The sequence below is a fragment of the Anomaloglossus baeobatrachus genome, unplaced genomic scaffold (assembly GCF_048569485.1).
Source record: "Anomaloglossus baeobatrachus isolate aAnoBae1 unplaced genomic scaffold, aAnoBae1.hap1 Scaffold_2533, whole genome shotgun sequence".
NCBI lineage: Eukaryota > Metazoa > Chordata > Amphibia > Anura > Aromobatidae > Anomaloglossus > Anomaloglossus baeobatrachus.
In genome coordinates, this window is record NW_027442109.1 from 1 (window position 1) to 11999 (window position 11999).

The following is an 11999-nucleotide window of genomic DNA, read 5'->3' on the forward strand; positions in this document are numbered from 1 at the left end:
ATACTTTTAGTTTAGCACTTGGAAGGTGATTATATTTCTCACAGATACGGCATGATATCCTGACCAACGACTTACAAGCCTTATACAACTGCCTATATAGTGTGTTAAACATGTGTTTTCTCCAATTCCAGGTCCTAAATCAGTGTCAGGAGCACATGGTCTCAAGCCAGGAGACTGGGTGATCCTAAAAAGACAAGTGAGAAACAGCCATGAGTCAAAATCAGATGGGTCGATCAAGCTTTTCCCGACCACAGCAACTTCCGTGAAGCTTGAGGGAAAACCCATCTGAAGGCAACAGCCGCTGTAAAGAGTCATCATACCAGCAGAATGAGGGTCACAACACACATAGTGCTGGATTATCTAACATAAAACCTTATGGAGAATTTCTGGATTGGGGATGATATACGGGAAATAATCATGATAAGGGAACAATGGGTACAGGAACATTACACAAATAAGGACTCATGGGGGGAAAAACATTATCTGACCTGAACCAACCAATTAGTGACTTTTAAGGATAACACACACCTGCATGCAACTGGTATTCTCCTATTTGATGGTTCATGAAGCCATAAAAGAGGTGTACTGCCCCCGTGCCAGCGGCAAAGCCGCTCGGATCCGGAGCCACGGTGGCTCGAGGGGTCTCCAGACCCGGGGGTTTGCGCGGACACTCAAGATTGAAGAAGGGGGTATATACAGGGGAGTTAGAAGTTCGTGATGTCACCCACGGTGCGTGGTAATGTGTAATACCACCGCTACTGTTGGGGAAGGGGGAGCCCGGTGGCGGTGTTGTAGCAGCAAGATGTGTTAACCCTCCATGGGTAGAGGGTTTGTCCCCAGGGCCCGTTGGTGCTGGTGATAGGGTGCCGTTGGAAAGACGGAAAGGGTTTTTCAGCGTACTCACTCAGTCCAGGAATAATCACACCGACAGCTTGTAAACCAGAATTCTGAGCACCGCTAAAGCAGGGAGGGAGCACGCGTGGATCTGTGCCCTTGGTGTTGCTGTTAGCCTGTGGCCTTTTCCGTGGCACCTTCTCCCTATTGGACCCTCAAGTTTGGAACTATTCGGGTCCCGCTCACCCATATGGCTAACGGAGTGAGCTTGCTCTCAGGGTTCACGCGTAGGATTTCTTTGGACTGTAATTTGGGAAAGTCCTATCCCATTGGTGCGATAGTACCCCGATTTTGGAGCAGGTTGGGGATGAATCTTGAGGTCTTCACCCCCATCAGGTAAATTACCGGGATGCGTGAAGCTTCTTCCCGGCCTAGGGTCCACGTACCCCATCTGCCCTCCTTGACGCGATCCCCTGCGACTCGGGTTCCAGCTCCTACCAGGCCCAGACCAACGTCTGCCACCTAGTAACTTCAGGAGCCCTGCTCCGGACCGGTGACCTCGCCCTCACAGAGAGTCACCTTCCACCTCCTTCTCCTTCTACTCTTTTTTTACTTCTCCTGTCACTTTCTCACTTTCCCCTACCAACATCCCATGTGGGCGGCCCTATTCCCTTCAGAACCCCCAATGGTGTGTCTGGTGGGTACAGTGCAAAGTATTCCTAGGGTTTTGACTGGCTAAAATGTTAGCAACACCCAAGGACCAGGATCCATAACCAAGGAGGAGTGGATACTGTGCAGAAGGGCAGTTTGCACAATACCCTGTGACAACCTGATAGGCCAGGGCGTCACAGTGCTACTCTATGTTACTGAAGGTAATTGGATCTATGTGTAAGAGAAAAACTTGTAAAAAATCTCCTGGTCATGGAATACGGAAGCAAGACAAGAAGATACTCATTAGTGCTGTGATACAATTATGTGTATTCAGGTGGGGAACTGAGGCGATGCAGGTAGGAAAGCCCCAAGGACGCGGGTAGCGCGCTCCTATATACCTCCTGATATACCTAGAATTGGTCACGGAAGAGAGCAAAGGGTTTGCATTGTTCATCTAACAGACAGCATAAAAAGGGTGGGAGATACGCATATAGGCTCATGTGTTAGAGGACCATGGTAGAGTCAGAATTTTAATAAAGTATTTAGGGGGGACTGTTGAGGAGAGCCATTAAATCAAATACTTAATTAACCTCTGGACATACAGGACTGTGAGAAGTGTGTTCAATGAAATTGATTCTCCATACATAAGCCAGTCTGTCTTCCCAGAACCCAAGATGGCCCCGACGACATCACAGACCTGCCCATCAGCATCATCACAGACTATGTCATAGACCTGCCCATCAGTATCACCGCAGATCCACTCAGATAACATCATAGACCTGCCTACGATGACGCCCACCAATCAGCTCATGGACTAACACATTGTTCAACCCACGGACCAATGAACACACCCAGGCATGCCTACTGTAAAGCCGACCATGCCCCTTTCCTAGGTTATATCAGGGCATGTTTCAGTTGAAATAAACTCAGTTCTGGGTCAACCTCGATCGACGAAAGATGAATATCCGACTGTGTGTATCTGATGTCATTTTTCAAGGAGGCACTCGATAGAACATTAATTAGCATAAGGTAGTAGGCAACGAGTGAACCCTGGTTAAGTGTTTACCTTAACACCAGATAGTAAGCTCCACATTAGGGGAAAAAATTCCCTCCTGACTCCATGTACGGAAATCAGACTAGATCCCTGGATCAACGCCCCATCACAGAATCCAGGCCTCTCTTACATTTTAGTAATGAATCAACCATCACAGCAATATGAGGCAGCGAGTTCCATAGTCTCACTGTTCTTACAGTAAAGAATCTGTGTCTATGATTAAACCTCTTTTCCTCTAATTGTAGTGGATGACCTCTTGTCCCCATCACAGGCCTGTGTGTAAAAATCATATATTTGTACATTGTAATCAAATCGCCCCTAAGCCTTATTTGGCAAGATTTTATTTGAAAATGATGGTGGAAAATAAGTATTTGGTCAATAAAAAAGTTCATCTAAATATTTTGTTATATATCCTTTGTTGGCAATGATAGCGGTCAAACGTTTTCAGTAAGTCTTCACAAGGTTGGCACACACTGTTGGTGGTATGTTGGCCCATTCCTCTATGCAGATCTCCTCTAGAGCAGTGATGTTTTGGGGCTGTCGCTGGGCAACACGGACTTTCAACTCCCTCCAAAGGTTTTCTATGGGGTTGAGATCTGGTGACTAGCTAGGCCACTCCAGGACCTTCATATGCTTCTTACAAAGCCACTCCTTCGTTGCTCTGGTGGTGTGCTTGGGATCATTATCATGCTGAAAGACCCAGCCACATTTCATCTTCAATGCCCTTGCTGATGGAAGGAGGTTTGTACTCAAACTCTCACGATACATGGCCCCATTCATTCTTTCATGTACACGGATTAGTCGCCGTAGTCTCTTTGCAGAGAAACAGCCCCAAAGCATGATGTTGCCACCCCCATGCTTCACAGTAGGTATGGTGTTCTTTGGATGCAACTCAGCATTCTTTCTAATCCAAACATGACGAGTTGTGTTTCTACTAAACAGTTCTACTTTGGTTGCATCAGACCACATGGCATTTTCCCAAAACTCTTTTGGATAATCCAAATACTCTCTAGCAAACCAAAAGGGCCCAGACATGTACTGGCTTAAGCACGGGAACACGTCTGGCACTGCAGGACCTGAGTTCCTGGCAGAGTAGTGTGTTACTGATGATAGCCTTTCTTACGGTGGTCCCACCTCTATGCAGGTCATTCACTAGGTCCTCCTGTGTGGTTCTGGGATTTATACTCACCGTTCCTGTGATCATTTTGACCCCACGGAGTGAAATCTTGCGTGGAGCCCCAGATCGAGCAAGATTATCAGTGGTCTTGTATGTCTTCCATTTTCTTATTATTGCTTCTACAGTTGATTTAATCACACCAAGCTGCTTGCCTATTGCAGATTCAGTCTTCCCAACCTGGTGCAGGGCTACAATTTTGTTTCTGGCGTCCTTCAACAGCTCTTTGGTCTTCACCATAGAGGAGTTTGGAATGTGACTGTTTGAGATTGGGGACAGGTGTATTTTATACTGATAATAAGTTCAAACAAGAGCCATTACTACAGGTAATGAGTGGAGGACAGAGGAGCCTCTTATAAAAGATGTTACAGGTCTGCGAGACACATACATTTTGCATGTTTTTAGGTGACTAAATACTTATTTTCCACGATAATTTGCAAAAAAATATTGCCAAAGCAGACAGGGTGATTTTCTGGATTTGTTTTCTCCATTTGTCTCTCATAGTTGTGGTCACCTATGATGTCAATTACAGGCCTCTCTCATCTTTTTAAATGGGAGAACTTGCACAATTGATGACTAAATACTTTTTTCCCCACTGTAATTTACACTCAGTGGCCCACAGTGCACTGAAGTAAGATGGACCAAATTCAATAAGAGGCGTGCACCTTTCATTGCATTTGCCGTACCTTACAACTGCTATGTGTGCTGCCAGGAATATACTCCAGTCAGTGACTGGAGTACATTTGTAGCAAAAAAAATATATAAAAATTGCCATTTTTTCAAGTACGTTATGATAAATTTGTCGGACAGCCATGAGCATGCACCATTCTGCCCAAGCTCTGTCCACATTCCTCTTACCTGGACATAAAAAAAAAATAATCACAAAATATTTGTGGAACTAAGGGCGGCTTTGCACACTACGACATCGCAGGTGCGATGTCGGTGGGGTCAAATCGAAAGTGACGCACATCCGGCGTCACTTGCGATGTCGTAGTGTGTAAATCCTAGATGATACGATGAACGAGCGCAAAAGCGTCGTTATCGTATCATCGCTGCAGCCTCCGACATTTCCATAATGCCGCTGCAGCGACAGGTGCGATGTTGTTCCTCGCTCCTGCGGCAGCACACATCGCTGTGTGTAAAGCCGCAGGAGCGAGGAATATCACCTTACCTGCCTCCCGGCTGCAATGAGAAGGACGGAGGTGGGCGGGATGTTTACATCCTGCTCATCTCCGCCCCTCCACTTCAATTGGCCGCCTGCCATGTGACGTCGCTGTGACGCCGCACGACCCGCCTCCTTAGGAAGGAGGCGGGTCGCCGGCCAGAGGGACGTCGCACGGCAGGTATGTGCGTGTGAAACTGCCGTAGCGATAATAATTGCTACGGCAGCTTTCACTAGATATTGCACGTGCGACGGGGGCGGGACTATCGCTGCAGCATCGGTAACACATTGTTACCGATGTCGCAGCGTGCAAAGCCCGCCTAAGAGTTGCTTAAAACATTTGTGACATTTTAAGAATTTTTACATCAAAACTCTGGCAAAAACTCTGTGATGAATTTGAGTCCAGTGTGTAGAGATTTTGCCATTACTGAGCTAGGAGTTGACAGTTGGTGCTCACATAGTTCTATGGAGAGAGAGAAGCTGGAGGCAGACACAGATATTCTACTGCAAGTTCACCTGTAGCGACAAACGATGTCACTGGTCTCTCGGTGATGTCACTTAACCTTTAGCATTGGTCCCTTTGTGATGTCATGTGACCTTTAGCATTGGTCCCTTTGTGATGTCATGTGACCTTTAGAATCTGATCCCTTTGTGATGTCATAGAACAGTCATCAGAATGTCGCTGCAGCCTGAATATCGTCCATTTGTATTCATCACTTAGTGGGTGAAGGCGATTTTTACTTGCGCTTAGCAAATTTTGGTGTTATATAAATTATAAGACCGAATAATAGAAGGCCTGTTACAGGAGTAGTTCCAGGAGCCATCCGGGAGCGCTCTAGAGGTGGACAGGACCTTCCTCAGCCCAGAATTTCATCTATGGAGCTGAATATGGAGAGTTTGAGGAAGAGAAAGAGAAAGAGAGAGGGAAGAGATGAGGTGCCAAAAAAAAGGAAAATAGAAACATCAGAGGGTGAAAAAGATGGCATCAACCAAAGCCTTATCAAGGCTCCAAAAAGACCTGGAAGCCCGATACAGGAGAGTATCGAGAGCAAGAGGAAAAGGGAAGAAGCGATGGGGGAAAAAGCTGATGATAAATCCAGCGGGTCCCCCAAAGCTGAACCTGAGCTGAATATGGAGAGTTTGAGGAAGAGAAAGAGAGAGAGCATAGATGAGGTGCCAAAAAAAAGGAGAATAGAAATATCAGAGGATGAAAAAGATGGCATCAACCAAAGCCTAATCAAGGCTTCAAAGAGACCTGGAAGCCCGATACAGGAGAGTATTGAGAGCAAAAAGAAAAGGGGAGAAACGATGGGGGACAAAGCTGATGATGGACCCAGCGTGTCCCCCAAAGCTGACACTGAGCAGCTTTCAGGTGAGTGCAGATCAAAGGGGTACTTTGCACACTACGACATCGCAAGCCGATGCATGCGATGCCGAGTGTGATAGTCCCCGCCCCCGTCGCAGCAGCGATATCTTGTGATAGCTGCCGTAGCGAACATTATCGCTACGGCAGATTCACATGGACTTACCTGCCCTGCGACGTCGCTCTGGCCGGCGACCCGCCTCCTTCCTAAGGAGGCGGATCGTGCAGCGTCACAGCGGCGTCACACGGCAGGCGGCCAATAGAAGCGAAGGGGCGGAGATGAGCGGGACGTAAACATCCCGCCCACCTTCGTCCTTCCGCATAGCCGGCGTGAGCCGCGGTCACGCAGGTAAGCTGATGTTCCTCGCTCCTGCGGCTTCTCACACAGCGATGTGTGCTGCTGCAGGAACGAGGAACAACATCGTACCGTCGCTGCAGCGAAATTATGAAAATGTCGGACACTACACCGATGATATGATTACGACGCTTTTGCGCTCGTTAATTGTATCAAAAAGGATTTTATGTCGTAGTGCGCAAAGTACCTCTAAGACCCCGAGAGCCAATAGCCCCCGAGTGTAGTAATTAATGGGATTGTGAACCTTTACAAAACCCCACCTATTATGATTTTTGTGACCTTTCTCTTTGATACTTCCTAATATTGTTCTACCCCATGTTGTAATTGCTATAGGAGGCCACATTAGCATTATATAGGAATATTACATCTTATTTCTCCTCTCTCCATCAGGGACAACCGCAGCTGAATCCCCCATCATTGTGACTGGACTGGAGAGCTTCACCTTCCATAAAATCCTTGGAGAGGGCGCATCTGGTAAAGTAAGTATTAGGAATTGTGGTGACGTCTTCCTCATGTGTGTGATGTGGAGCAGTAATATGACTCTAGGAACATCACTGCTTCACATCTTCTCGTCACATATCATGGCAGGACAGACCTTTCCTCCAGTTCTAATGCTCTGTATCCTCCAGGTCATGTTGGCCACACACCAGGCCTCCCAACAACAAGTGGCAGTGAAGATGGTGAAGAAGATGCGCCTACTTTACAAATCAAGAGACAGGATCCTGACAGAACGACAGGTCCTAGAGATGACTAAGGAGAGTCCATTCTTTACTCGGGCTTTTTCCACCTTCCAGTCCCAGGTAATCCCTCCATAATTACTCCTATAGTTACCCCTCTATAGTTACCCCTATATAATGTATATCACTTGTAAGGCCAAATCTGGAATATGGGATTCAGTGTTGGGCTCCACATATTAAAAAGGATGTTCAGAAGTTAGTCTGTTCAAAGACAGCAACTAGATTATTACAAGGAATGGAGGCCAAACATATGATGAGAGGCGGAAAAGTTAGATTTGTTTAACGTAGAAAAAAAGACGTCTCAGAGGCGATCTCATTTATATGTATAAATTCAAAGTACTGTAACATGACTTATGACTTCCAAAGACAATACTAAGGACCAGGGGGCAATCACTGCAAGTAGAAGGAAGGAGATTCCAGCAGCTAAATAAGAAAGGGTTGTTTACAGTTAGAGCAGTCAGACTGTGGAATGCCCTACCACAAGAGGTAGCAATGGCTGACACTAGAACAACTTTTAAAAATTGGCTAGATTATTTCCTCAGTACACACAACATTGTTGGTTACAAATGATTTAGCAACAAAATGTATAATTGGCGGAGGAAGGTTGAACTAGATGAACCTAGGTCTTTTTTCAACCTATGTAACTATGTACGAGGCTCACAATCTAACAGCTCTGAGTCTTCTATATATCCTATGAATGCCTGTCCAAATGGCCATCTGTGTGCAATGTTGTTCTAGGTCACTACCATAATATTACATGTATTATAACATTACCACCAGTGCCTTATATCTAGACTATACCAGTAACACCTATTATCTCCCCTGCTTTATCACAGGACTACTTATGCTATGTCATGGAATATCTCAGCAGAGGAGACCTTCGAGGCATCATGTCAACCAATGCCCCATTTCCCATTGCAGCCACCAGGTAAGATAGAACATGGATATATAAGATGATGGTTGTAAGGCTCATCTGGCTTTACGTCATTATTCCTCTCTTAGTTTAGTTGGTGAAATGTTGAATGTTGATGATTTTCTGTTGTTTTTTTTTCTCATTAGATTTCTTGCTGCTGAGCTGATCTGTGGGCTGCAGTATCTCCACTCCAGAGGCATCATACACAGGTAGGTGCAGCACGTCTTCTTCTGTGTAGACTTGGTATATAATCTCTTATACCGTCATCCTAATACTGTCTGTAGACACTTGATATCTCAGGTCCTAATACGTTATCAGCCAGGCTAATATAAGAATTACATTATGGTATTTTTTTTAAACTCTTTCCAGAGACATAAAACCAGAAAACATTTTACTGGACAGCACCGGTCACTTGAAGATCGCTGATTTCGGTGTTGCCGTGATGGACATCTTTGGCGACACAAAGACTGCAGGTTGGGCCGGGACTCGTTTATACATGGCTCCTGAGGTGAGGAATCGTCTACATGTCCCTGAGTGATCACTATGTACAAGGCTGGACATCTCCATGTCTTCTGCTGCCTGGACAATCTTCTTATTGTTTTTTACATGTCTTCACAGATTCTTCAAGAGAAGCCCTACAACACGGCAGTGGACTGGTTCTCTGCTGGTGTGGTGATATACGAGATGGCTACTGGCAGACATCCATTCTGTCGAGGTAAAACTGATAAGACCACCATTAAAGCAATAATTGATAATGATCCTGTATTCCCAAGAAAAATTGATCCCCAAGTCAAAGCCATCATTAAGGGGGTGAGTATAAAGACATATCTCAGTAATACAGCAGATATATGTAATGAAATACACAATGGAGAACGACTGGAGACTGAATAATCATCTTCATTTTATGTTCCCAGCTCTTGGATAAGGACCCAGAAAGTCGGCAGAAATTTGTGGACAACATAAAAGATCATCCATTCTTTATGGAGATGAACTGGACAGATATAGAGGAAGCAACAGCGTGTCCTTCATTGCAGCTACCCCCTGTAAGTAAATGACCCAGAGAAGATGGTGGCAGTAGTACATTTCTGTTGTTTCTTCTTTATAAACATTCTCACTCTTGCATCTTCTTTCCGCAGCCACCAGTGATGACATCTGATACAATGAAAGATGTCCTGTCCTTCACTGAAATCAACAATCCACCATTAGCCGAAACAGGTCAAAAACTGTTCTGTGGATTTACATTTGCCAATGACGGATGGAAGATCATAAAATAAATACCAAAACCTGTAAGATCTAATTGAAGACCTGTAAAACCCCATCGCAGGTGAGTCAGTGTAAATGGGATGGGGATGGGGGACTTTTCAAGGCCCATCTCTTATATTATGAATCTGTTAGTAGAGTGTAATATGGAAGCCTCCTACTGACTGCCGCTTACATGTTATCACTTTAGGATAGTCCCAATTCATGTGTCTTATTCCGATATACGGATTCTTTCTAACCTATTATCTCTCCCGGCAGGACATTTAGCAGTAATGAGAAGGACGCCTTCCACAGGATGCGGAGGAGGATAAAACCCTGGAAGTGAACAGCTCTGAGAACCGCTGTTCACCCGTTCCTATTCCACCAGCACTAGGAGTGTCCTGAGGGCCGCGACCTGCAGTGTAGCCATATCCACTCCTACGCCCTGCGATAATCAGGGCTAGGAGTTGTTGCTGCATCTGCAGTGTCTAAATAGAAGATGAAGCTGGAGACCATGAAAATCCTACCAGGAGTCAATAATGTGACCGTGAACCAGCACTACTAGACAACATGTTGCCTTGTGCCCCCAGGGAAGGGCACTTATCCTTAGGCCATGGAGCTGTAGACCATGACAATCCTACCAGGAGTCAATAATATGACCGTGGACCAGCACTACTAGACAACATGTTGCCTTGTGCCCCCAGGGAAGGGCACTTATCCTTAGGCCATGGAGCTGTAGACCATGACAATCCTACCAGGAGTCAATAATATGACCGTGGACCAGCACTACTAGACAACATGTTGCCTTGTGCCCCCAGGGAAGAGCACTTATCCTTAGACCATGGAGCTGTAAACCATGACAATCCTACCAGGAGTCAATAATATGACCGTGGACCAGCACTACTAGACAACATGTTGCCTTGTGCCCCCAGGGAAGGGCACTTATCCTTAGGCCATGGAGCTGTAGACCATGACAATCCTACCAGGAGTCAATAATATGACCGTGGACCAGCACTACTAGACAACATGTTGCCTTGTGCCCCCAGGGAAGGGCACTTATCCTTAGACCATGGAGCTGTAGACCATGACAATCCTACCAGGAGTCAATAATATGACCGTGGACCAGCACTACTAGACAACATGTTGCCTTGTGCTCCCAGGGAAGGGCACTTATCCTTAAGACCATGGAGCTGTAGACCATGACAATCCTACCAGGAGTCAATAATATGACCGTGGACCAGCACTACTAGACAACATGTTGCCTTGTGCCCCCAGGGAAGGGCACTTATCCTTAGGCCATGGTTCCCTAGAGGTTTCCCCCAAAGGGGGTTTTTCCTCTCCTGAGTGCCAATAGATAAACATAACAAGAAAATGGCAATTTGTAGTCCTTTTCCCTCGGTGGAGCTCACACGACTAGTGGCAGAGAAGAACCTAAAAGCACATTTACCAGCAATAAACAAAACCATTCACCATCATGTGCGAGTAGTAATAGTAGATTTATTTATATCTTTATGGATAAGTTATTTTACATCCCACCCCTTAAGAGCACAGGGTGCATATAATGTGGTGATAATAACGCGTATCCACTTTTCATTGGTACCATTTTGGGTTACATCAAACTCTCTGGTCAATTTTTATTTCAAATCTGTTTTATTGATGAAACTGTTGTCAACATACCAACATATCATTTGTGTAATTACAATACATAAACATCATTTTCTCAATGCAGGGATAACATCCAGAAATTGTTACATTACTAAATTTCTTGGAATTCTTCAAATTATCTTTGTGCTATTACCATACAACCACTTATAAATTATAGGTCAGAATTCCCACTTCTTTTGACTTCCCGTATCCTAATATACTCATTCTCCTTGTGTGTCTATTGTATTATGAATTATTGATAAATCTTTTTATATAAAAAATGAAACTAGAAAAATGCAGATTAATGTTCAGAAAAGAAAGAAAGAAGAGGAAAGATACAAGCATAAAGAAGAGGAAATTAGAGAGAAGGGGGGAGAGGGGGGAAAGCAAGAAAAGAAAAGAAAAAAGGGGGGGGAAGGAATGAGACTCCCCACCGTTTCTTAGTTCAAAAAGCTCGCCAAACTCTCCACAAACTCTGGGGACTCCATGAACATAATCCATGGTCTCCAAACTGTAGTAAATTTTTCTGTGTTCCCATTTAGTTCTGCTGTCAGCTCCTCCATTCTCTGGAGGTTTGTCATCTCCTCCAACCAATCCAGCACCGTAGGGCATCTAGTCTGTTTCCAAAATCGTGGGATAATCATACGGGCAGCCACCAGGCAAAATCACAACATGTCCCTTTTTTGTGTTTTAATAGCTCCTGGGAGCATAGAAAGAAGAGCAACCTGGGGGGATTTTTCTATTTCACCTCCGCTCATCTTTTTGTACAGGTAGAACACTGAGTCCCAAAAGCGTTGAAGCTTAGTACAGCTCCACCATATGTGTAGCATTGTACCTGTGTCTGTGCCACACCTCCAGCACACATCAGACACA

The 11999-nt window shown here is 45.2% G+C and overlaps 1 protein-coding gene across 1 annotated transcript; it reads left to right on the plus strand.

Annotated features, from left to right (window-relative positions):
* The first annotated feature begins 5739 nt into the window (after nt 1-5739).
* LOC142262942 (protein kinase C delta type-like) lies at nt 5740-10065 on the plus strand. Its single transcript, XM_075332195.1, has 10 exons — nt 5740-6247; nt 6984-7072; nt 7223-7393; nt 8167-8258; nt 8390-8452; nt 8613-8751; nt 8862-9053; nt 9158-9286; nt 9380-9567; nt 9762-10065. The coding sequence occupies exons 1-9, from the start codon at nt 5752-5754 to the stop codon at nt 9515-9517; spliced, it is 1509 nt and encodes a 502-aa protein (XP_075188310.1). The 5' UTR covers nt 5740-5751; the 3' UTR covers nt 9518-9567; nt 9762-10065.
* Nucleotides 10066-11999: the final 1934 nt, after the last annotated feature.

Excerpts from the sequence above, each read along its gene's own strand:
- LOC142262942 (XM_075332195.1), top strand. The coding sequence starts at position 5,752 with ATGGAGCTGAATATGGAGAGTTTGAGGAAGAGAAAGAGAAAGAGAGAG. Across the intron at positions 6,248-6,983 it reads TGACACTGAGCAGCTTTCAG|GGACAACCGCAGCTGAATCC; the intron begins GTGAGTGCAGAT and ends TCTCTCCATCAG. Across the intron at positions 7,073-7,222 it reads GAGAGGGCGCATCTGGTAAA|GTCATGTTGGCCACACACCA; the intron begins GTAAGTATTAGG and ends TGTATCCTCCAG.